The sequence below is a fragment of the Panthera onca genome, chromosome A1 (assembly GCF_046562875.1).
Source record: "Panthera onca isolate mPanOnc1 chromosome A1, mPanOnc1 haplotype 2, whole genome shotgun sequence".
Lineage (NCBI taxonomy): Eukaryota > Metazoa > Chordata > Mammalia > Carnivora > Felidae > Panthera > Panthera onca.
The window spans coordinates 98,666,117-98,693,184 of record NC_138339.1 but is presented as its reverse complement, the minus strand read 5'-3'; the positions used below and the strand labels follow the sequence as shown (position 1 = coordinate 98,693,184).

The 27,068-nt window shown below is 41.1% G+C and overlaps 1 protein-coding gene across 2 annotated transcripts in view; it reads left to right on the top strand.

Moving 5' to 3' along the window:
- IQGAP2 (IQ motif containing GTPase activating protein 2) overlaps positions 1 to 27,068 on the top strand; it is a 294,535-nt gene that overhangs the window by 132,310 nt on the left and 135,157 nt on the right. For both annotated transcript variants that reach the window (XM_078448864.2, XM_078448872.2), the window contains 2 exons: positions 14,279 to 14,435; positions 24,428 to 24,505. In XM_078448864.2, coding sequence (XP_078304990.1) covers positions 14,279 to 14,435; positions 24,428 to 24,505 — 235 coding nt within the window. The remainder of the gene's footprint in view (positions 1 to 14,278; positions 14,436 to 24,427; positions 24,506 to 27,068) is intronic.

Here is a 27,068-nt window from a genome sequence, read left to right as displayed (position 1 = left end):
GAAGGTTTGAAAGAGGGCCTGGCTTTAGCTATGGCATTTTCTTGGTGTTCTAGCATGTCTGTTTAACAATTCCATACCGAATATTTGGTTAGAAAGTAGAAAAGGGTTGTAAAAAGAATCGAGGGAAGAGAGCGGTTGTGGCAAATTAGCCAAGTTCAAAATGAGCTTATTAACCTTGCTGCTTTCGTTTTCCAGCTACTTTGAGGCAAAGAAATGTTAAAAAGTGCAAGAACAGTGATTATTTTGTGGTTAGGTCACATGCACAATGCAGGCAAACCCAGGAAGGAGAATCTGCTTCATCAAGCCTTCAGTTGTTAGGCCACAATTTATGCGGAAGCTTCAAATGAGTGTTGATTTGCCAGGAAACTGCTCCTGTCTAGTACTTGAAGTTCTTTGCTTTTTCTCTGCACCCCAGCTCATGGCTACCTTGCAAAATGGAAGGTGTTTTGCACTGAAGGAGAACCTTACAGCCTTATCTCACCCTGTAGCAAGTTCTCAGAAGCCAGGTGAACAGAGCCCAGTGTTTTAGTTCAGTTTTCTACGCACTTGGATTTGCTGGTTTTCCTGCAAGGTATCCTCTGCCCCTGCAGCCTCCCTCCAGAGGACTTTGGATCTTAGATGTACAGGCCAGTGTGGCCAGACTCCTTGCATGCATAGCAAAGACCCTCCTTGGAGAATATGTGGTATCTGATGGCTCCTTTGGAATCTTACACTTGAAACTAATGCTCACCTGCCTATCTCCCTTTTCTTCTTTGGTGAGCAGTTGTTTCTTGAACACCTGTTGCATGGCAGGCCCTTTCTTTCCCTAGGTGACTCCACATACGGTATTTGCTTTAATTCTCATGACATCTTTGTAAGGTTGCCGGCATTGTGCCCAAATTTCTGAAAGGGCAAGTCTGGATCCAGGTTGATGGCTGCCTGCAAAGGTAACCACAGCTAATGAGTTGTAGAACCAAGCTCATAAGCCAGATTTGGGGGAACCCAAAGTCCAGTGATCCGCTGCACCCCACAGACACCTCAGAAAGTGAAAGCCTCTTCAGCCAGTCCCAAAGAATACGTTCTCTTCACCCTCTGTTAAAGCACAGGTATGCCTCGCTTTGGGAAAACAGTCTGTGAAGATCTGAACTGGCTTATTTGAGTTTTAGAGAAGGCTTCACTGTGAGTTTATGCTTCAGAAGTGATGATCCCTAGGAAGTTAGCATGAGCCCTGTTCACCCCATTCATCGTAAATGAGCTGTCAGAGCAGAGTCGAGTGTGGTGGGACCCATGAACTGCGGAGGCGACGTTGAGCTTGCATTGAAGTCTGTTTACTGGCTGTGGGACCGTGAGAAGTTCATACTTAACTCTGAGCCTCATTCCCTCTCTTTCAGAGGGAAATAATTAGCCATCTCATGAGGTTAGTGTGAGAGTACATTCATATCAGTGCCGAGTACCTGCTCGGTGCTGAGCTCACCCATGTGCTGTAGTCGTTTGGGAACGGCATTATCGGTGTCCTGGGAGCCCCGTCAGAGGGGAAGCCTGGCTTCCATGCCTACGTGTGAACATTTGTATAACGTCTACTAAATACCTCTTAAGTCTTTAGCTGGAGTAAGGCAGCAGTGTGTGTGTTTGGTGGAGCAGGTGGCTGGGATGGGCTGGGTTAACGAAGGGGAAGCCACAGACTGATGAGAGGAAAAGGCATGTTTGACCTTGGTAAGAGGCGGGCATAATTGCTGCCCCATGAGTGTATGGATGGCAGGGGACAGCTAAACAAATAGAGCTGGAGGACAGATGCATTTGGTGGATTATGTTGGCCATTGTGCCGAGGGTGGGCCTGGGAGCTTGCAGGGAGCAACGACAGCTACCAGAGCGACCATGGAAGGTGCCTACCGCCTGCAGGACGCTGGTGTCATGCTTTTCTTCTATTCGCTGACTGTTTTCGGCATCAGTATTACTATTATCCCCATGTTGGAAATTAGGAAACTGAGACCCAGGTTAAGCAACTTAACACAGCTACGGGACAGGTGAGTGGCAGAGTTTGGGTTCAGTCTCAGCATGGCTCTTGAGTTTGTGCCTTCCTGTCATGCTGTATGCCTTCTCCGACACGGGAGCTTGCGCTGACGGTACTTTAAGTAAGTGTCAGTCAAACAAATAAATTTGAGGTAATCTGCCGGGTAGCAATAAATGCAGTGAAGAGAAATGGAATTGGGTAAGGGGTTGTAGGGGATAAATGGGGGGGGGGGGTGTAGGGGATAAATGGTCGGGGGGAGGGTTGGTTAGCTAGTCTCCTTGCTTGGGCTACCATAACAAAATACCTTAGAATGAGGGACTTAACACAAATTGGTTTTCTCGAATTTCTGGAGGCCAGAAGTTCAAGGTCAGCTTGTCAGCATGTTTGCTTTCTCCTGAGGCATCTCTCTTTCGTTACAGATGACCATCTTCTCACATTGTCTTCCTTCTGCGCGTACATTGCCCCGGGATGTATCTGTGCTCTTCCCTCATAGGGACACGAGTCATTCTGAATTAGGGCCCACCCTGATGGCCTCACTTTAACTTAATCTTCTCTTTCTCCAAATATAGTTGCATTATGAACCACTAAGGGTTAGGATATCAACACAGGAATTTGGAGGGGACACCCTTCTGTCCATAAGACTGCACCCTCTAGACCCCCAAATTCATAGTCTTCTGTAATACAAAATGCAGCAGCCCCAAAATCTTAACTCACTGGAGCACCAACTCTCACTCCCAGATCTCACCTGAACACCTAAATCAAGTGTGGGTGAGACTAGAGGTAAGATTCATCCTGAGGCGAAAATTCCTTTCCAGCCACGAACCTGTGAGACCAGGCAAGTTACATGTTTCCAAATTATAGTGGGGGACAGGCTCAGGTATTCCCATTCTGAAAGGGAGAAAGTAAAAAGAAGAAAGGGGCCACGGATCCCAAGCAAGTCAAAACCAAGCAGGGCAAGTTACATTAGATTTTAAGGCTCATGAGCCATCCTCTTGGCACTCTGTCCTGGCCATCAAGGAGGTGGCCCTGCCTTCCAGGCCCCCTGGGGTAGCAGCATGGCCCAGTAAAACCAAGGGGGAGACAGAGGCCGGACCTGGGGTAGGAAGGCAGCCTTGTCAGTCTCTGAATCACCTTCAGGCTCATTCTTCCCTTTTCTTGTTCACAGCCAGATAATTTTGCTGTCTGGGCCGTAGAATCCCAGAGGTCTGACAACCTTTTTCCTCGTAGAAAACAAAACACTTGCCTCATAGAGACAAGACACTTGTCTGAGTCTAAGTGGGCATTGTCTCTGCTGTTGTAGCCCCATCTCTACGCCTTCCTGACTGTGAGATGAATGAGAGGGACTCTCAGGCAGTGATTATCCAGCCATACCCCTTGTTCCTCCAGAACATGCTTTCTCATTTTTTGCAATGTTGGTAGGCAGAGAATTTTCCAAATCTTCAAGTTCTGCCCTTTTGCATAACAATTTCTGCTTTCTCTATTTCCTCTCGTGTTAAGCAGTAAGGCTAATCCAAGCTGTGCTTCTGATTTTTTAATATTTCATTTATTATGTTTATTAATGATAATTCTTCCTTCACTTTCCAAGCCTTAAAACCAGATGGTTGATATGGTTAGAAGCACATGAAAAGATACCTGCACTCAATGTTTTCCTTCATAGGGAATCGTACTAGTTAGGTGTCTCAATCAATATGCTTGTTAAAAAAAGAAAAAAAAAGCTTAGAGTGTTTTCTTTTAGTTTTCTCCTGCTTCTGTCCTCCATCGCAAACTAGATTAAAATCACAAACTACCATTTTTCCCTGTACTCCTATTCCACCTGGCTTTTATCAGTATTTCAATGTTTCTACTACAAGACTTGATGTTGGCTCAAGTGTTTGGTGTAATCAGCAAACCAGTTCTTGTCTTTATATATGCAGAAGAGACAGAAACTTGAGAATGCGCAGTTTTCCATTATTTTCTATTTATGAAATAAGACATGCTTATGACAATGATACGTGAAAAGATAAAAAGTCCACCAGTTATGTAATTACACAAGGAAAACCACTGTTAATATTGGCTGTATGTTTTTTCTGGTCTGTGTGCATTTATTTATATATATGTAATTTTAGAAATAGGATTATCAATTTTATAATTTTGCCTCCTGTCCTTTTCTCTGAAATTTACCACCAGTATTTTTCCATTATCTTAAGTATTTTTGACAGAGGATGTCTACGAGTAGGGGAGGCATAGAGGGGAAGAGAGAGAGAGGGGGAGAGGGAGAGAGAAAGAAAATCTTAAGCAGGCTCCATGCTCAGCGCAGTCTGACGTGGGTCTCAATCCCTCGACCCTTGGGACCATGACTTGAGCTGAAATGAAGAGTTGGACGTTTGACTGAGCCACCCAGGCGCCCCAGTTTTCTTAGATATTTTTTGAAAGTATCTTTAGTGGCTATATAACACTGTAAACAATGGCCACAACATGATTTTATTAGACATGGAGGCTATTTCCAGTTTTGGTGTTGGACAAAAATCTTGGACCATAGCTGTGTTTATTAAACTATATTCACAAAGTAAAACATCTGGATTGTATTTTAAGTTTCTTCAGCTATTCTTTCAAGAGCCATACAGTGTGGTGGTGAATGTACACACTGCCGAGTGATCTTTGGATTCATATTTTGCTTTTCCCTCTTATATACAATCTTCGACATGATATTTCATCTTCCTTGGTATCTGACTCCTCATGTTTTTAAAGATGATAACCCACTGGATTATGGGAAGAGTAAATGAAACTTTATGAAGCACCATGCCCTGAACTTAACAGGTGTGCAATAATATTTACCATCCTATCAGGAGATTGCTCTTGAGAAAGTTTGTGCTAGTAGATTCTAACTGTTTGAACATACCGGGGAGGTTGCATATCTGAGAACCTGCAGGCACATGTATTAGACACCAGCAGAGGGCAGAAAACATTGGAAGATTCTAAGGAGGTGTGACCTGTGAACCCGCCTCATTCTCGCCCTGATCTCTGGATCCCAGAGGCTCCAAGGCTCCAAACACTTCTTCTCAAGTATATGTATTTATTTAATTCCCACATTAAAACCAAGTGCATGTTTTGGGTTAAAAGATTTTTTTCTTATTTTATAGGCTCTTTGCTTTATGGGATGTCTGCTTACCTAGAAATTTTAGCACATGTAAATGTCTTTTTTGTGTTCGTGTATCTGTGTCTGCCACACCAGTCATCTCTGCAAGCATGTGGTACTACCAGTATAATACATCCAGGTAGGTGGCTAACTGGGCCAAGCCTAAATAGAAGCATAGTAAAGTCTTGTGCCTGGAGTAAGGATGAATTATCCATAGAGCATGTATCTGAGCAACTGTATTTTGTGAAAAAAATTTGCGTAAGTTTTTTTTTTTTTTTCCAAAATCTTCAAATACTTACCCAACCTGTTAGAAATAGGGCTACGAGGTTTGCAGGCTTCCCTTATTTCCATCACTGCCCCAGGCCTGTATGTTTCTTTCTCTTTCTTCCTTATCCCACATCTAAGGGAAACATAGGGGGAAGGAGAGCACCATTAATACATTCGTTAAATACGCTTCTCTAAGAAATAACTCACCCATGAAGATTCTCTGAAAAAACTGGTTCAAGAGAAGAGAATCTTAGGTGTGACTTCCAGGTGCCAGCTCTCTCCTAGAAGCTGTACTGAGGCTGTGCGGCTGAATTCACTAAACAACTTTGAGCTCTTGGCATCCCAACACCAGTGATAATCTGAGACTCTGCTCTGTAAACTGAGGGGCTTTGCCTGATCCTCTCCTTGGAACAGTAGTAGATTCTCAAAAGTATGAATTGGACTAAACCTCTCAAGGTTATGTGTGGTAAGGAAATGGACCATAGTCACACTTGAGGACAGGCTAAGAATTGTGGTTAATGTTGGCTAGGTGCTTACTGAGTGCTGGGCACAGTGCCAAACGTTGTACCCATATTCTCGTTAACTCCATACAGTAGCCCCTCCCCCCTAGAGGACAGACACTTTTAAGTCTCTTTGTTTTCCAGACAGCTCAGTGATGTTGTGCTGCAACTAGAATTTGCACCCAGAAAGTGTAACCCCCGATGCCACAGTTTTAGTCAGCAAATTGTACCGCATCTCTCACTTGCCTGCCGTTTCCTTCATCACATGAAATGTTGCTAAGTGTTCGAGGGAAAAGGGGTTTTGTGGCCCCAAACCGTGGGGAACATTAGGTTAAAGGAAATTAAACTTGGCTTCCTACTTCAGGAATTCTCTGAGCTTTTGGCATACTATTACTGCCACTTAGGAATCTTCCAGAGAGGATATAGAATGCAGCATTTTTAAAATTTAATTGCCCCCCGCCCCCGTTCCTCCCAGGACACTGGTAGTATCTCATGGAGCCAGCGTTCTGTGGAACACAGTTTGGGAAATGCTTGCCAGACTCAGTAGATTTTGCTGTATCCTCTCCTTCCTCAAGAGGAGAGTGAGAAATACATCCAAGGACGTCTGCCCCATTCCTGCTAGACGTGGAGTCACGTATGGATTGTTCTCATGGTACTGTATGTCTGTGTTTTAAAGGAAACAATTCACGCCTTTTTTTTTTTTTTTTACATTCTCCATGTCATTTTCTGATAGTGAACTAAATAAGCATTGTATGAGCATAGGATGGGGCTCAGTTTTACAGTGTGTGATTTCCTACATCCCTGTTCACTTGTGCTAACAAGGCTAATAGAATTGGGGTCACCGTTTTGCATCAGCTTCCAGCAAATGAGAAAGGTTGACCATGAAAGTTTAATCCAGTCCTCCTGACATGTGACTTCCCAATGGCACAAAAGGGACCACTTACACTAGATGTATTAAAATATCTGGTCTTTGCTTTTATTTTTTTTAAATATCTCATAAGCTGATTTTCAAAACATTTAGGGAGATGAATTGACTTGTAATACTTGAAAGTTCATACAACTAGACCCTGCCTTAAAATAAGGTTTGTGCAGGGAAAAAACACACAGTTTTTCTTTTGTGGCCAGCAATTGTCCTTTTGGGACGTTTCTTCCATACAGTGCTGGATGATAGAGACCAAAATTTATAGTTGGTGATTTCCTGAATAACAATTCAGATAGCAAATGCCTCGGTGAAGAAACAACTTTCATATGTTCTGCAAGGCACAAGTTAGCACAGTAGGATGGACCATTTGTCTCATGGTTTTTATAAGGTTTTTTTTGTTTTTTTTGTTTTTTTTTTTTGGTCTCTTGCAAGACAAAATGGCGTTTGTTATTTTTCTTTTTGGCCTTAACCTAAAAAGAAAAAAAATTGAGAAGCTGCTCAAATGATAAAAAGGAAAATTCCTTTTCCTCTTACTTCTAATTTCTCTGTCCCTAGCGAGTGATCTGAACTTTCCCTACAGAGAGAAAAGAGAAGAATCACATGGATAAGAAAGTAGTGCCTTCGTCCTGAAAAGGAAGATGAAGTTCTAGAATGGCTCTTCAGATTCTCATAAGAAATGGCTTTGACTTTTGCTTTGGGATGAGACGTTCACATACTGGTGTTGTGGCTCAATAGGACTAATCAGTAGAAGGACCCGTGAAGAACAGTACAAGGGCAACAGGCCAATTCTGGTTTTCATTTGTGAGGGTTTTTAGGTTGATTTTAAAGACAGGCTCCAGGCTCTTGACGACAGGAGGTCTTTGTAGCTTGATTTTATTGTGTGCATACTTCATGTCTTATCCATATGTAAACCATCCATACATAGGTCATTAGAACAGAATCAGGAGTCTGCCAATAACTTCTTACATTGACAGTCAATTGATTTTTAATAAGGATGCCAATTTAATGGGGGAAAGCATAGTCTTTTTAACAAATGGTGCTGGGACTGTAAATCTACACGCAAAAGAATGAATTCTTTGAGAGGACCCTTACCTCTCAAAATTTACCAAAAAAAAAATAACTGAAAATGAATCAAAAGCCTAAATGTGAAAGTTAAAACTATAAAGCTCTTAGAAGAAGACATAGGTAAGTGTTTGTGACTTTCAGTTAGGCAATGGTTTCTTAGCTATGCCATCAAAAGTACAGGCAGCAAAAGAATGGATGAATGAGACTTCATCAAAATTAAACACCTTTTTGTACTTCAAAAGACAACATCAAGAAAGTAAAAAGACAACACATACCCAAAATGAAGAGAGACACTCAAATCATTCATCTGATAAGGGACTTGTATATCATATATAAAGAACTCTTATATAATTCTTATATATGAAAAGATAACCCAGGTAAAACATGGGCAGTGGATTTGAATAGACATTACTCTAATGAAGATATACAGATGGGTGATAAGTGTATAAGATTTTCATTATCATTAGCCATCAGGGAAATGAAAAGAACCAGAATGAGGTGCCACTTTGCATCTACTAGGATGGCTATAATCAAAAAGACAGCTAAGTATTGGCAAGAATGTGGAGAAATTAGAATCTTCTTAAACTACTGGTGGGAATATAAAATGTTGCTGCTGCTCTGGAGAACAATTTGGAAGTTCCTCAAAAGACTAAACACAAAGTTCCCTTAGTACCCAGAAGTTCCACTTCTAGGTGTATAACCAAGAGAAACGAGAGCGTCTATCCATGCAAAAACTTGTACACTTATGTTAGTGTACAGGTTAGTAGCATTGTCCTTAATAGCCAAAAAGTGGGAAACACTCAGATGTCAATAAACTGATGTAATCTGATATAGCCATACTGCAGAATATTATTCACCCATAAAGAAGAATGCAGTATTAATACATCCTACACCATAGATGAACCTTGAAAACAGTATGCTCATGAAAGAAGCGAGTCACTAAAGGCCACCTATTGTAGAATTGCATTTATATGAAATGTACACAATAAGCATATCAATAGAAAGTACATTAGTGGGTTGGGATTAACAGGGTAAGTGGGGAGTGACTGTTAATGGTTGTCGAGTTTCTTGTTGGAGTGATGACAATGTTCCCAAATTGATAATGATGATGATCTCACAACCCTATAAGTTAAAAATCATTGCACTGCACATCTTAAATGGATGCGTGTATGGTGTATGGATTATTTCTCAGTAAAACGGCTAATAAAACAAAATCATATTATGTAATTATACTGTCATATTGAATTCCATTCTGATTTTAGGCTCGTGGACTAAGACCGTTCCAGTACATCCAGCTCCTGCTCACAGAGACACATTTCCTGAACATCAGGCCAATTGTCTCTACATTGTGCTTGTTGTAGGAAGTTTGATAACAACAGACCGTAAAAATCACACTTAGGATTTTTGTTGGTTTGGCTCAGTAACACTGGCTTCTTTAACAGATAAACCACTGAGTTGAGTTGACAATTGAAGTTCAGTTCTCGCTCCTGTAACACTCAGTAATGTAAGACAACAATGAGGGGGCACAGGCACTTCTTTACCATAGTTATTTGGGAGCCAGGCTGAGGGAAGTTCTTTGACTTTGCTTTCATGAGTTGTGGTATCCTGCTCACAGACAGCAGAAGAGACAGTGGAACTCATCTATGGGAGACATTCCTGAGGCAAGCCTCGGGGCAATGCACATCATTTCCTCTCATATTCTGTGATCACAACCCAGCCACTTGACCCCAAACAGATAGTGTGGGACTGGGAAATGTGGACCCTGGTCAGCAGTCACTCCTAGCTGTCTCCTAACTTCTGGAATGAACCATTGGGTATCGCTGTTCCAAGTTCTTTCCTTACACTTTTGAAAAGTAGATCAAAAGGATATTCAGCCCACATGACCGTATGCTAGTTTAGAAGTTTGCATACTATAGTTTCTGCTTCGTTGTGAGGTATTTTAATACAGTCAGAACAAGGTTAACTAGCCAGTCTATCTGATTATTTTGTCAGGGTTTGCCACCTGTCTCAGGAGAATAGTCTTGGTGTCAGTCAATTTTTATTAATCGTCCACCAATAATTGAGAGGAGTTTCCAAGTAGTATATTTTAGAAGACTTTGTGAGATCTTGTCTAGGCTTCCGGGAGTTCTCTAGGAAGTAACTCCATTTGGAGAGGCTCTCAGCTTCCCATACCCAATCCCTGCTTGAAATGGCAACCACGAGAGGCAGCCCGTGCCTTTTGCCATTCATCGTTTCAAGACAGGTGACCAAGAGGGAATCGTAAGAGGATGAATGAATCTCCAGGAAATTGACTCAACTCTGACCTTACACTAAAGTGGCGGCAGCGTGTATGTCTCCAAACCATGGGAATCTTAGTGCTGCTCTGGAAGTGGCCTGGGTGAGTCACGAGAAGTTGAAAGTTAGAATTAGAGGAGCAGAGGCCCTGGCAGCTTTTTGAGGTCTTTCACTTACCAGTTGTGTGGCATTGGGCTTTTCTGAGCCTCCGATTATCATCTAAAAATGGTGATCCTTGGGGTGCCTGGGTGGCTCAGTTGGTTAAGCCTCCAACTTCGGCTCAGGTCATGATCTCACAGTTCATTCGTTCGAGCCCCATATGGGCTCTCTGCTGACACCTTGGAACCTGGATCCTGCTTCGGATTCTGTGTGTGTCTCTCTCTCTGTCTGCCCCTCCCTCCCTCCCTCCCTCCCTCCCTCTCTCAAAAATAGATAAACATTAAAAATGAATGAATGAATGAATGAATGAATAAATAAATAAATAAATAAAGATGGTGATCCTAATAGCACCTCTTTATGAAGTGATCTTGAGGATTAAGTGATAATTCCCATGAAGTATTAAATACAGGTTCTAGCACAAAACAGTGTTTTAAATATGAGTTATCATTGATAATGGCATCATTTGACTTTCAAGGCAGCAAAAAGGAGATACCTCCATTGATGCCTAATGCTTCAAAAATCTTTGGCAGTGTCCTAGGAGATTTTATGATGCAGCTGTGATGCTTGGAAAAGTTTTTCTGACGCACTCAGAATCTGTCATTAAATCACAATTTGTCGGCTACCTACTATGTGTAAACACATTGCCAGGCACAAAGGGATTGTCTATAAACAGGAAGAAGAGATGGCTTTTGCTTTGAGTAGTTCATAATGTGATAAGCATTAGCAGTGGCTGCATTTTAAATAGGCTGTAGCTAACCCAACTTTTTGGTATCCTTAGTATTTGAAGCCAACTGCACATATATTCGAGTGTAGACAGAAATAAGTGCGGCGGCGCCTGTGTGCCTCAGACACTTTAGCATCCAACTCTTGGTTTAGGCTCAGGTCAAGATCACATAGATCATGGAATCAAGTCCGACATTGGGCTCTGCACTGACCACGTGGAGCCTGCTTGGGATTCTCTCTCTCCCTCTCTCCCTCTGCCCCTCCCCTGCTTATGCTCTTTCTCTCTCGCACAATAAATTTTTTTTAAGTGTGATTATCTTTTTTTTTTTTTTAATAAGCACAAGTCTAAAATACCGTATTTCACTTTTTATTTTAGCTTCCTGCCCTTTGCTCCCTATTGTCAATTTAACCCCTTCCACAACCAGTTGTAAGTTTACCTCTCCCCCACTCATGACACATATACTCCAATCCCAGAATGGTGATAAAGCAATTATATACTGTGTGAAATGCAATTTCTTAAATTTTCAAGCTAATTATTCAAAAACAGATTGTGTTTTTATATGAATTAGCATAATACCTTGATTTGTAATTTACGTAGCTTAGAAAATTGGCCTCACAGGGGCACTTGTTGTGATGAGCCCTGGGTGTTGTATGTAAGTGATGAATCACTGAATTCTACTTTGGAAACCAGTGCTGCCCTGTATGTTAACTAACTAAAATATAAATTAAAAAAAAGAAAGATTAGAAAATTGGCCTACTGTGGTTTTTAATTTGGCCAAATTTTTATTTAAAAAGCAACATTATCATCTATTGCTTAATTTTTTAAAAAATTCTCAACCTTGTGGTACTCTTACCTCCGTGATTTGAAGCAAGGCTCACATATACCCCATATCCCTTATATCCCTCATATGTGATATGTGAAAGTCAAGGTCTTCATGTTGTTTTGCCAGTTGCTTATTCTCTCAGTTTCACAGTCTCCCTAGGATCTTAGGTTGTGAGAAGAACCTCATCATCCCATCCTTCTAATTCCCTATCCCTTTAGCAGAGGAGAAAGCAGGCCCCTAGAGCTTAGGGGACATACTTTGGGTCACACAGTGGACATGGGCTGTGTCCCCCATGCAGAGAGCTCTCTTCACACCAGGCCCTGCCTGGTAATATTTTCCTTTCCTTTGGCCTCCTTTTCTAAACTGTCACCAAGTCCTGTTACTGCTTTCTCAACATGTCTGCTTTCCACCTTCCCATCTCTTCCCGTCTAATCCAGTCCCTCAGTTCCTCCCAATGGGAAAGGCCTGACAGAGCGCTTTGTCTCTGGGCATCCATCATACAAGATGAATTTTCTCTAATTACCACTGTCAGCGTGTCACTCCTCAGCTGCGAAGCTGCCAGGAGCTCCCTGCTTCCTTTGGCCACAGATAACAACACTTCTCCTGTGCTAGATGCTCCAGAGCCTGGCTTGGTATATTCAGCTTCATTTCCTTTCTCTCCATGAGCCCCAGAACCCCAAAGTCTTGTGTGGGTTTTCTCCATGACTCAGCCATGTTTCCTTTGTGCGTTTATCCTGTCTTGCTCCCCGGTTTCTAGCACTTCTCTGCGTTTCCAAATACTCCATTTTTCTAGGCCAAATCCAAGTCCCATCACCTTTTTAGCGCTCTCCCTGACTAGTCCAGTGATGAACTAATCACCCTCCTTTATTCCCAGCCTTAATTTTTTTTAAGTTTGTTTATTTTTAGAGAGAGAGAGAGGGACTGTGCACACGTGTGCAAACATAAGCATGTGCACCAGTGGGGGAGGGGCAGAGGGAGAGAGAGAATCTCGAGCAGACTCCGTGCTGTCAGCACAGAGCTGGGGGAGGGGCTTGATCCCATGAACCATGAGATCATGACCTGAGCCGAAACCACGAGTCAGAGGCCTAACTGACTGAGCCACCCAGACACCCCTCCCAGCCTTAATCTTAAGCACTAGCATGTAGCATCGGGCATAATAAACTTTCTTAGATGATTCTGTGGTTTTTCCTTGGAATTGCATTGCCTTTTCAATTATACTCAATGCCCTTTAAAGGCATGTTTATGTTTATATTTGTTTATATTTTTATGTTGGTATTTTTCTCATATGTTCTATGTTTTACAGTGCTTAATAAGCGGTCAGTAAATGTCCATTGCTTATTAGGGGTTCTCGGAGCTTTTAAAAGATGTTGCCAACAAGCAGTTGAGATATTTTACAACATTCACTGCTTAGATCAGGATCATTTGTTAATATTGCAGAACAGTGTTCTCCTGTGCCAAATGTTGATAAGATCATCTGTGGATGTGTTAATGATCTTTAGGCAGGGACTGGCCGTATAGGTACGGTACTCATACTAATTGTTTGTGAATTGATGGCAAAGGTGGGGGCTCCTTTGCTGAACACCTGCACATCTACTTCTTGGATCTTACGGTAGGTTAATAGTTACTTGAGAACAGATAGGAATAGCATTATCTTTACAAGTCTGGCAAATTCTCAACACACCAGCCTGAAATGTGAGCTGGCCCAGCCTCCCCTCCCACTGTGTGTCCTTGAGCCTGTAATGACCTCTGTGCTCTCTTTTCTACAGTACTGGCACAATGTCCTAAGATTTAATCTGATCTTTTTCTGAGATATTTTTTTCATAATTCAGTAAATACTGCATTTTCCTGCAAAAGTAAGAAAGTTGTAATAATTTCCTGGTATTGGAAAAAGGAATGTATATTATTCGAAGAAAACTTTTTGAGTTTTTGATGCCCCTTTCCACACCTTCTTACCTTCTCTGGTAGTCATTTCTGGACAGAGACAAGCTGCAGATTTAACCAGACCTTGGGCTATGCTTTCCCCAAGGCATCAGCCCTACAAAAATCTCCTCCACTTTGGGTTCATAAACTTGGAATTACATTTTCTTTCATGTCAGCAAATTCCACCCGTACAAAATGGTTTGGCCATTTTACTCTTTGCCACAGAAGAAAATTGGCAGAGACTCAGACAAAGGTGAAGCTGACAAGCCCTGGCATGGAACTGAGTTCGGTGGCTCTGGGCTTTGAGTCCCCCTTGTTCATACTGTATTCTGAATCCTGGCCCACCCAGAAAGTTCTCTCTTCCCATCCCAGACAGCTAAAGATGTTTCAGATCGTGCTCCATTTTTAATGTCTCCAGCAGACGTACGGAGATGCTGTGTCTCTTCATCTACACAGACTTACCCAACTGGAGTCACTTGAAGGTTTTGTTTTTTGTTTTGTTTTTTTTCATCCTTCTAGGTGGATGGAAGTCTGCTTAGTTGAAGAATTGCCACCAACCACTGAACTGGAAGAAGGGCTCCGGAATGGAGTTTACCTTGCAAAGTTAGCCAAGTTCTTTGCCCCAAAAATGGTATCAGAGAAAAAGATCTATGATGTGGAACAAACACGTTATAAGGTAACTGAGATCTAATTGGTTTTGGCTCCCATCTAAAAGTGAAAGTTCAGTATTTAATTTCCTTTCCCTGCGTTTACTCTTAGTGTTTGTACAAGGATTTTGTGGAATGGGGGGAGGGGATGTCCTTGGTGTTTGAAGCCTGTTAATAATGATTCCTGAGGCAGCAGCAGTTTTCAAAGCAGAGCGTTTCTATTTTTGGGCTGAGACTGAGACACATCTGATGTGTGGGGCTTCCCAGACTCCCCGCCCCATTCTTCCTTCATGGAGGTCATTTTTATTAGCACCAGTAAATGTAAAAGTGAGGGCACTCTACCCTCTTTTTTCTGCCACCAACTCAGTTTATTAGCTCCCTTGTTCTCATCAAGGAGTGAAGTACCCAGCTGGGACTTGAACTTGTGGCCCCAAAGAGTTAGGGCCAATGTGATCCAATGAATAATAATTTTGAGTAGTCTAGTAGGAATTCTGTTCCATTTAATGCTTAAAACAAAATAAGACTAATTTTTTTGTAGGCAACCAATTTTAATTATTTCATGGCTAATTTGGGAGTGTACACGGGGGAGAAGACAAAAGCAAAATAAACAATAGTCTTAATTTTAAAAATGACATTTTAGAGACACATGTCTAAATATTTACAGATAGTGTGATATATTTAGGATTTGCTCCACAGTAATCAGGAGGAGGATGGAAAGAGATTCAAGACTGGCCATAAGTTCATTATTGTTGAGGTTGAATGATGGGTACATAGGAGTTCATTAACTCTGTTTCATCAACATTATGTTTGACATTTTCCATTAAGAAATGAAGGAGAAAAAAGCAAACACCAACGTAAAAGATTCCTCCATTAAATGTGTCTTCAAAAAGGAGTTTTTAAGTGTGTGGTATTCTCTCCTGGAGTAAGTGATTTCTTGTGCACTTTGGGCCAGGATTTCCAAAGCTTCTTTGAAGTGTGATTCTTTATTTTCTTAATCTGTTGTACAGTTGACCCCTGACCAAAGAGGGTGTTAGGGACACCCCTCCCAATGCAGTCAGAAATCCGAATATAACTTACGTGTGTATGTGTCATTTATTTTATGGTCATTTATTTTCAGAAAGTAACCTTAACCGACACTCTTAATTTACATCCTTCCAACTACAATCCTGCCTCTGTGGGAAAAAAGGGAATATGGGAATTGAAGAGGGATTGGGGAGATCTTCTTTAATCTTACAGGGGAAGATGTCCATCTGCTTGGCTTGTCTGCTTATTCGCTCAGTTGTGTTTGATTATCAGTTCCGACTCCGGGATTTGTTGGAAGAGGTGGAGCATTATAATCAGATGTGCCTTAAAATGCTTTTTCCTGAAAGAGAGTGAGCTGTTCAACTTTACAGAACCTCACCTTTTGACTCTGTTAATCAAAGACCATTATACTCTATATTGACATTACTTACAGAAAATTTAAATGAGTTTCTGTAAAGTGTCTAAGAAGGGATTTAGAAAACAGTACTCATTTAATTTTTCTGTTTACCTTTGACTCTCCGAAAACTTAACTAATAGCCTCCTGTTGACTAGAAACCTTTACCAATAAGATAAATTGATGAACACGTATTTTGTATGTCATGTGTATTATATACTGTATTCTTATAATAAAATAAGCTAGAGAAAAGAAAATGTTATCAAGAAAATCATAAGGAAGAGAAAATATGTTTATAGTACTGTATATTTATTGATAAAAAATCTGCATATAAGTGGGACCCACACAGTTCGAACCTGTGTTGTTCAAGGGTCAACCCTATTTACATCTTTATATTGTTTTTTTTTTTTTTTTAGTTGCAGATTCTCTAGTATCTTTAATAGTTCCTTGTCTTAAAATTGCAGGGACAACACTTAGTTGAAAATGGAATGCTTTCCCATTAATTGAATGATTCACACTACCCTTCAGTTGTTATTGAAACAAGATTTATTTTTTAAAAGTGTATATTTAGGGAAAAAAATAGTTGCGAACAGAGAGGAGGCAAACTATAAAAGACTCTTAAATACAGAGAACAAACTGAGGACTGATGGGTGTGGGGGCCTTGGGGGGCAGGGAAAATGGGTGATGGGCATTGAGGAGGGCCCTTGGGATGAGCACTGGGTGTTGTATTTAAGTGATAAATCATGGGAATCCACTCCTGAAGCCAAGAATACACTGTATACCCTGTATGTTAGCTAACCTGGCAATAAATTATAATAGACAGATACATAGATACATAGATAGATAAAATATGTGTATTTAATTCAGAGCAAATGTTTGAGTTACTATTTGGGCTAACCATAGAGAAGAGGAATTGAGAAATCTTCTGCGTTTGTTTTCATATTCTAGTCTAAAAGATAACTGAGCAGAAGTTTCTGCCTTGGATAATGTTAGGAAAAAAAATGTTTGTGTTTGTTAAAGTACTTTTGACTTTATCAAGCCATGTGTTTTACCCCAGCCTTTAACTTATTATGCTAGCCTTTCACAAGACTTTACTGAATCATTGATTTAGTCAGGCAAAGTTACTGTTTTTTAATTTTGAAAAAGACTTATTTTAGTTCCAAAAAGAACAGAAAAAAAATATTTGTATCCCCACACAACAAAATAAATTAACGTTTGTCCACATTTTGCAGCACAATTCGTCTTTTTCTTCATTGCTTCTAGAAGGATTATTACCAAGCCCTAGGCCTATTTCTACTAACAGTTGTGTAGATTTGATGACAGAGTTAAAGGGTAGTAGGTTGGGCTTGGCTCTAGCCTGTCCTGAAAGGGAATTGTGGGTATTTTGTTTTGACATTGGGAGTGGTGAGAATCAGACCAGCAAGATCTTCCATGGAGCCTCAGAACAGAGGCTGGGCTAATTCGTTTCTCCTCTTGGCACACCATACACCTTTGAATACAACTTTGTCCACATCCTAACTGTGGACCCTCTCAAGGCAACTCATACAGGTGCTATTTCCTCCTGGCATCAGAGAGCCTACTATTTGAATGAATAGCACTTCTCTTTGGAACAGGGGAAGTACTTCCAGTCTCTTGTTACAAAATGAAATACCTGTGGAGCACAGGCAGGTGATGACATTCCTGAACAAAACCTTAAGAGAGATGGAAGTATTGTGTTTGCCACTCCTGCCCATCGGGCCCTGGAAAACAGATACACAGAAGAAGGGATGATACTAGGAGAGGGGCAGAGAGAAGGGAAATAGCATCGGGGGGGGGGGGTGGTGGGGAGCAGGTTGGTGCCAGCTGTGATGTGGGGAAAAAAGTACAGGACCAGTGGAGACTACCCTTCTGTTGATTCACCGGAGAAAGGAGGCTTTTTTTTTTCCTTTTTCTTTTTTAGTTTCTTTTTTTAATGTTTGTTTATTTTTGAGAGAGAGAGCACAAGCCGGGCAGGGGGCAGGAAGAGAGGGAGACAAAGGGTCCGAAGCAGGCTCTGCACTATCAGCACAGAGTCTGATGCAGAGCTCGAATCTATGAACTGTGAGAACATAACCTGAGCTGAAGTCAGACGCTTAACCAACTGAGTCACCCAGGTGCTCCCCCCACCTTTTCCCCCCTTTTATTAAATCTCTGAGAATGCCTAATGTCTTTGAAAAGAAACTTATAGTGATTTACCACATAATCATAAAATGTTAAGGCCATTTCCTTCATTTTACAAAATTGAAAGGAGTCAGATATTTGTGAACAGGAGACTTAACTTCCTGTTCTTGGGTTCTGTAGGACTAAAGCCCTTGGCAAGGAGCACCCAGTCATGGGACTGAGACACAAGGGAACTCAGGCTAACACAGGCCCACCCCTTTGATAAGCCTTCTGGAAACCATGAGTTCAGTGAGTGTGGGCTCTCACTGCAGCGTCTGCTTAGACTGCAGCCATAAAATATGATCTGCCCATTAGGCGCTGTGTCTCGCGGCACAGGCTCTGTCCCTGAACTCTGAAGGCCTCAGTTTGGGCAATGATGGCTCTGAGTTGAGCCGATCAGAGCTCTCATTGCCATCCCATCCTCTTTGTTCGCCAGCTTATGTACAACCCTGGCCCCTCATTAAGGTTACAAAGGTGACCTAGGTGGTAGAGTTAAACCTTCTAATGATGAGTGCCCTTTCCCTGGCCACCCCTACCTCTGACTCCAGGTCGCAGTAATGTGACCATGCCGTGTGTGCTCTGGCCCCTGACACTGTCTCTCTTCGATGCAGCATGGTGTACCTTAATGATGACCTTTATCATGAAGGCAGGGACCATGTATGTTGTCCGTGCAGTGTCCTCAGTGAACAGAGTAGACTGTAGCCCATAGTAGGATAGTAGGTGCAAGGGAAAGACCTGTTTAGTAAAAAGAAAAGAGAAAGTAGTTTCAAATCAGCCTAAGGACTCCATTCCTTCCGTGCTTTGATACTGGAGGTGTTGGAGTCTGATACTCTTCCGTCAAGTATGATGCTCAGACTTCCTGTAGGGTCACTTGATGCCTGTGTGTAAAAATGTGGGCTCCTGGGCCCACCAGAGACTACTGAGTCAGGCAGAGTCTCTTGGCCAGGGACCCAGGAAGCTACACGCTTAATAATTATCCCAGGTGACGCTTATGTACTACCTAGCTTTAAGAACCACTGCTCCAGTGGCAGACAAACAATATAACACATTTTAATGAAGTTACAGGGAAAGAAGATAAAGTACTATGATAGAAACACATACGGGGTAGAACTTATTTATCTGTACGGTGCTTACAATACCTGCTTGTACCAGGAACTGTTCTGGGCACACGAGGCAGCGTGGTGAGCAAGGCAGACATGATTTCACAGCATTTAGGGTTGAGGAGACAAGTTATAAGCGAGTATACAATTGTGAGTTGTGATGAGTATAGGAGGGAAGGAATTAAAGCCACTGTTGTTGACAGGTAGCCACAGACAGAAGATGAGCTTCTCTGAAGAGCTGTTTACTCTAAGGCAGGAAAAATGAGAGGAAAATCATCCATGTGCAGCTTTAAGGGTGGGGAGTGGGGAGTGGGGAGTACAGTCCAGAGATGAAGGAGCCTGTTTTTGAGAGACTCGAGGAAGAAAAGAACTTAGACAAATGGAGTGGCTGAAAGGCTGCGGTGAGGGACAGTGGTGAAAAATGACACCAGGGTGGAGGCAGAGACAGATCACGCAGCCAGGCTGGAAGATCTGTGATTTCATCCTAAGTTACTACAGAGGAAGCCTTTGAAATGTTAAACAGGGACATCATGGCTTTAAAAAGATGAGTCTGGCAGCGCCTGGGTGGCTTAGTTGACTAAACATCTGACTTTGGCTCAGGTTATGATCTCACAATTCGTGGGTTCGAGTCCCATGTCCGGCTCTGTGCTGACAGCTCAGAGCTGGGGCCTGCTTTAGGATTCTCTCTCTCTCTCTCTCTCTCTCTCTCTCTCTCTCTCTGCCCCTCCCCTGCTTGCCTGCTTGCTTGCCTGCTTGCTTGCTCCTTCTCTCTGTCTGTCTCTCTCTCTCTCAAAAATAAACATTAAAAAAAAGATGGGTCTGCTGCCATGTGGAGAAGAAATGGGAGGATGAGGGTGAGGCAGTCCGATGAGGGGATAATTCAGCCCAAGTGACTGGTAACAGTGGCCTGCACAGACGAGAATTAAATGGATGCAAGAGGGAAAACAACCTGCAAAGGTGGTAGAAATGGGTAGAGGGCAGCGAAGAGAGGATGTCTGGGTGGCCAGCCCATGGGATGTGACCAAGGAGAGAGCGCCAGTTCTAAAGGGGTAGGGCGGCGAAGAGGCCAAGGCTTCCATGTTGGGCGCTTTAAAGATCAGTGAGTGTTCCCACAGTGGCTAGGATGGACGAGAGAAAGAGGAGGGGAGAAAGATGGGCATTCCTTGAGCTTGATGAGGTTCAAGGACAGAAAACAATATCTGTTCAAATACAACACTGATAGCTGTAGACTTACAATAGATGTTGACTACTGAAGTGAGCCTTAGGTAGGAAATGAATATACAGTGGTTAGTAGTAGTAAGCCGTAGAATCAGAGTACTTCAGAGACTGGCTTCGTCACTAACTCTGCCTCTGTGAGCCTTGGTTTCCTCACCTTTAAAGTGGTATTACTAATAATAGTCTGAACCTTTGTACAGATACTGTAAGGAAAAAAATGCGATCATCCATGCAAAGTACTTGTTACAGTGCCTGATAGAGAGTTCCTTCTCCATAAAATAAGCAAATCAAAATAATTGTTGGCTTTTAAGCAATCTCTTTGTTCTAAAGTGCTTTGATTCTCTTGTGTAAGAAGTTACCATCCAAAGAAGACTTAAATAATTCCTCATCTATTCCATTTAAGCTAGAATAACCTTATTTGCTGGTGAAATAGCTCAGCAGTAGAAAATCAGCATTTACTTTCTGATCCAGTATCTGGAAGAAATTAGGTGGATGGACACTAACAACCCTTTCCTAAATAGGACTATAGACCTGTCACCTAGTCTGATAGAAATATGTAGAATTGGTGAAAGAAAGTCGACAGGTGAAAGTGGTTATAATGGACTAAGATTATGTTGAGCCTAGGGGTGCCTGGGTGGCTCAATCAGTTAAGTGTCCGACTTCAGCTCAGGTCATGATCTCACAGTTGTGGGTTCAAGCCACATGTCGGGCTCTGCACTGGACCGTTCAGAGCCTGGAGCTTGCTTGGGATTCTGTGTCTCTCTCTTCTCTGTGCCTCTCCCTGGCTCACACTCTGTCTCTCTCTTTCTGTCTCTCTCTCTCTCTGAAAAATAAATTTAAAACATTAAAAAAAATTATTTAAAGATTATTTTGAGCCTAAGTGTGTAGAAGACCATTTTTGTTCTAACTGAAGTAAATATAGTAACTTGAAGGTGTTAATGCATGTTACTCACTGAACTTTGCTTCTTAAATATGTACCCATAGGATTCTGAAGTCAGCGTTCTTCAGATGTTTAAAATGGATAAAGGATTTGAGATCTGTCATTTTATTTACTGCAGAAATAGGATCAAGATAAGCACGCTTTCGTTCAGTGCCCCTTACATGAAGCACTAAACCTTTTTCTGATCTTAAGGTGAACAAAAGCTTTGAGTCTAGTCTTAGAGCGTATAACTATAATAAACTGATATTTATTGCCTTTTTGGTGTACTTCACAACTAACTGCTTTATGCATATTCTCATTTAATCTCCTCAGCTCAAAGAAGCATACTATACCCATCTTATGGCTGAGGAACCAAGGTTCAAAGAGATTTGTAACTTTCCTGAGGTTACCTAGCTAATAAGACCACTAAATGGATGGGGGTGTCTGTTTCATGGTTTGGATTGTTGAAGCCCACCAGGTGAAGACCCCCTCCCCCCTGAAACCAAGTTTCAAACAAGGGGCAAATAAAATTAGGTTAATTTAACTTGTGGCAAGGAAAAAAAATGCGTACCTATGGGACTATGAGGAGGATAAAGTAGAGGCTTCGTGTAGATTTGGGCTTGTACTGGTGATGCTAATACAGATTTAGCGAAGCAAGGGCCAGTTACCTTTGAGGTGTTGTCAGGAAGCAGGATCAGTTTGGTGTTTTGGTAATTTTTATGTAGGAAGTGAAAAGATGGAATGAAGACTACATTGTCATCCATCAAAACAGTCGTTCCGTCTTAGTTGGAATAGTGGGACATTGAGTTAATTTGTGGTGCCTAGGGCCCTCTTCTCTATCTTTTTTGTTGTTGTTAGAGGGTGAAAGCGAGTGGGGGAGAGTGGGAGAAAATAGAATCTCAAGCAGGCTCCGTGTTTCATGCAGGGCCCAACACAGAACTCGCTCCCATGACCCTGGGATCATGACCTTGAACAGAAATCAAGAATCAGATGCCCAACCAGCTGAGCCACCCACATGCCCCTCTCTTCTCTATCTTGATGTGATGATTGTGGATTTTTCCCATCTCCTCCCTCCATGGTCAGAGTGGCTGTGTCTGACAGTTGTTTGTGTTCTGCAAAAGGTGTTTGTGCTAAGTCACCCTCAGACTCTACCACCTGGCCCTTCACCCTCTAGGCTCCCTCTCTCTCCCCGACCTCCTCCCTCTTTCCCTCTCACCCCTCTTCCCTCTCCCTTTGCCTCTCCTGCCTCTAGTGATATCATAGTAAGTGCTGATTTTTTCCATCTAGAGAATAATCCCACCATCATGAGTTTCTATGCTCTAACATTGGAGAATGTTAGTAAAAGGAAGATTTTCAGATTAAGAGAGACTTCATCTTGAATCTCATTTCAACACACTTAATTTGATCTTAGGCAAATTAGTTCATCTTTTTGGTCCAGGTTTCCTCATCTCTAAAAACTGGGAAATGATAATTGCCTTGCAGAGTGTTTTGAAAATTAGAGATAATTTGATTTTTTTTATTTTTTATTTTTTTATTCTCAAGTTAGTTGACATACAGTATAGTCTGGGCTTCAGGAGTAGAACTCTGTGATTCATGGAAAATTAGAGATAATTTCATACAGTGCTTGGCACACCAGAGTCCAATCTCTGGCCACACAGAGTCCAATATGGCCACTATTAAAAAGGCATAAACATTTATCAAATGTTAATTTCACTTGGGCTTTGTAAAGTCTAACAGCAACAAAAATACTTTCTGTTATATAAATTATTTGACTGTAGAAAGTCACAGAAGATGGGAAGAGCCAGGCTTTGTGAATGTGATGATCGGCTGTTGAATATTACATGATGAAATTTGCTGTAATTACAGTTATTAAAATGGAAAATAAAATGCATAACATTATGCTACTCGTTTAACTAATTAAAAACACAAGGTAGTGTTAAAGCTCCCAACATTTCATTACCTGATAAAACTTCATTGGATACAGACAAGGATACCATAGTTATAGACTGGGCAGAAAAAAAAAAGAAAATGGTGGCCGATGAAGATTGTAAAGAAAAACGGAAGACCTAGAAAGCCTATTCTCATTGTGTGGGTAGAAAAAGTTCTTGTAAATCATTTCCACTGAAGGTTTACTTCTTACACAAGGCAAAGGTTAGGATTAACTTATAGGAGGAATACAGGTGCCTGGGTGGCTCAGTCATTTAAGTGTCCAACTCTCAATTTCAGCTCAGGTCATGATCTCACGTTTTGTGAGATCGAGCCTGCATCAGGCTCTGGACTGATAGCATGGAGCCTGCTTGGGATTCTCTCTCTCACTTTCTGTCTCTACACCTCCCCTGCCCATGCTGTCTCTCCCTTTCTCAAATAAATAAACGTTTTTAAATAATTGTAGGAGAAAGAGGGGCACCTGGGTGGCTCAGTTGGTTGGGCATCTGACTTCGGCTCAGGTCATGATCTCGCAGTTCACAAGTTCAAGCCCCGCGTTAGGCTCTGTGCTGCCAGCTCAGAGCCCGGAGCCTGCTTCAGATTCTGTGTCTTCCTCTCTCTCTGCCCCTCCCCTGCTCATGTTCTCTCTCTCTCTCTCGCTCTCTCTCTCTCTCAGAAATAAATAAACATTTAAAAAAATTTTTAAATAATTATAGGAGGAAGAGATACTACAATATACCTCTGAATTGTGGGATGGTTTTTGTTTTCATCTTTGTATTTTTGTGTGTTTTCCAGGTTTTCTACAGAAATCATATTTATGATTGGAAAAAATGTTTTGCCGAAACCAGAAACCAGGAAAAAAGACATTTAATCTTCTAAAAATCTCGTTTTTCTTGAAGCTGCTAGTTTTTTCAGCCGTGGTTGGCAAAATCTTGACACCGTGTGTGTGTATGTGTGCGTGCATGCTTGTGCACACGTGTCTCGTAAAACATCCTTAGGCATGTGCTAGGCATTAAATGGCCTTTGAGATTCTAGTTCAGAGTTACCTCAAATATGTGAATCGTGGAAATTGGAATGGTCTACTATAAACAGTGTTGCTGAGATAGCCTAGTATTCTTTATTGTGTCTCCAGTTACTTTATGATTTAATAACTCTATTTTAGGAGAAATACAATTGGAAAACATCCTGCTAATGAAATAAAGTTGTTACAAATGACTCACTTTTCACGTGGTCCCTTCTTCTCCTCTCTCCCCATCCTTGCATTAGAAATCCGGCCTCCATTTTCGACACACAGATAATACAGTCCAGTGGTTACGAGCAATGGAGTCTATTGGTCTACCCAAGGTAAGCCTGAAGTGGGAAGCCAAAAGGGGTCATTGCAAACTCCTCATTATGAAAAAGGACTTGGTATACTGGGGTATGTTAATGGAGCAGATGGCCTTATTGCCTCAGGCATGACAAATGTGAGGACTAAACAGAAATATGGAAAGGCCTATACAAAGTAATCTATGACAAGAACTCAGAATTAAGTGTGTATACAAATTGAGAGCAGCTAGGTGTAACTGTGTATAAATGAAACAAGGTCAGAACAAGCTTTACAGGTAGATAGTTGATTTAAAATAGTCACCTCCCTTTTTTGTGTTGCCATGTGTACTTTATATAATGTATTATCTTAGTCTAGATTGTATCTCTCTAAATTATCGCGATAAAGGTATTTTTAGAAAGTATTGTTATAAATCATATTATCACTTTAAATGTTAAAAGCTACTGGGTTACAGCCCTGACTCTTGAAATAGCTGTCCCAAATAAAATTCTGCAAATATTCAGAGCTTCTTAGATTGAAAGAGCAGGTGCCCTTAAGCCTGAGAGACAAATAGACAAGTAGAGGAAATGAGGAAATAATTACATTTGTTAGAAATTGTCGAGTTATTTCTTGAACTTGTTATTTTGAAATAATTATAGAACCACAGGAAGTTGCAAAAATAGTACATCTGTGTATATCCTTCGTTCAGCTTCCCCCATTGGTGACATCTAGTAACAATAGTAAGATAATAAATTCACATTGGTTAACTAGGCTACAGACTTTACTTCTTTTTCACCATTTTTAGATGCATTCAGGTGTGAGTGTGTTTCCATACTGTTTTCTTTCATGAATGTATTTGTGTGACTACCACAATTAAGATACAGATACCATGGAGGAGTGGGACTTGTCATTTCATTTCCCTAACTCTGTCCCCTGGCAACCACTCATCTGTTCTCCATCTCTATAGTTTGGTCATTTTAAGAATGTTAAAAATGGAGTCATAAGTAGGTAATCTTTGGAGATCAACTTTTTTAGTAAGCACGATGCTCTCCAGATCCATCAGGTTTTTGTATGTGTCGATAGTACACCCCTTTCTGTTGATTATTCTGTATAGCTGTTTTACAGAAATGGTGTAGGAGTGGTCCCGCTTGAAGGCAAGGAGATAGGTTACTGATGTAAGACCTGTGTTGTTTTTGTTATTATTATTAGTCAAGGTTTAAATTCAAAACACCCACCACAACAAAAACAAGAGATTCCTTAATGCAAACTATGAATGCCTATTTTCAATATATCTGTGCTCATAACTGTTTTAGCTCAGCATATATTATCTCAGAATAGTCAATATTGATGTATTCTTTGATTTTTAATCAAATTACTTTCCCTTCTCCTAAAATGCTGTTCCCTTCTGGGCACCAGTTAGAATTCAGAATTCATAGTTCTAGATTGTCATTTAGCATGTACTAACTGGGTAGGTAAACAGATTAATAAAGAAATTCAAATCGGATTTTTGGTATGAGGCACCATTATTTAAGTTAGGATAATTTTGTTAGGTTTCATAGATTAGATTTAAACCTTTTCCAATTGTGTGTGTTAGACCAGGTTCTCCTTAATTTTAAGCCAAATAAGAGTTCCATGTAGCAGATTCTGTTTTAACACTGATTTTTATGAAGTGATTGCATACTCTCATTGCAAGAATGAGAGTCCAATAGTGTATTGGCTGATGTATTTGACTCCTTTTAATGCCTTCACTTATCAATACTGAGTGCCTCCTCTCTGCTCAGCACCATGCTACGTGCTGGGGATACAGTAATGAATAAAATGTTCTGGTGAGCTAAATAAATTGATCCCATCTTACTGTCAAAAGAAGACCAATTCATAAAGGTTTTCTAAAAGAGCTGAAACAGTATTTATATAAATATGTATTTCTATGTAGAAGATATAAAGAAATGTAAAAGGTTGTTTAAAGGAAAGGGAATGGGGAGTTGTGATGATCTTTTTCCGTTAGTGGAACTTTCAACCTGGTCACGTTCTTCGGAATGGGGAATCCTCTTCTGGCTAACGCTTGAAAAGCAAATGTGTTAAAGGAAAGTTGAAAAGACCTTTGAAATTTCCTAGGCTACAGCCATTGCTTGAAGCCCTGAGTGGCTATACATTTGTGGCCAAGGAAACTTTGCTTCTTTAATTTCTCAGCTTTTTTCAGTGTCTCACAGAAAACTGCACTTGAGTGTCTAATGCTACCGTATGATACATGATTTAATTTTAGTTTTTCTGTCACCTTTTCTAAAATATTTACTGAAAGCCAGCAGTGCTAGTATCTTAATCTTAGAAGCCTCCAGCCTAATTATCCATTTTTTGGTGCTTAGGAACAGAGAAGTTTGATGCCCTATTGTGAAATCTGTTTCTTATCAAGCTTTTCGTTTCAAGCTTAAAAGTAGTGTCAATGTGTATTAAAAGCCTCAGTGTTCAAACTTAATGATTCAGTACTTCCATATTTAGGTGTGTATCCAAAAGAAGTAATCAGACGTTCAGCAAATTCAGGGATGTTCATTGCAGTGACTTTTAATAGGGACAAATTGGGAGCCAAAAAAAGTTCAGCCATGGAGA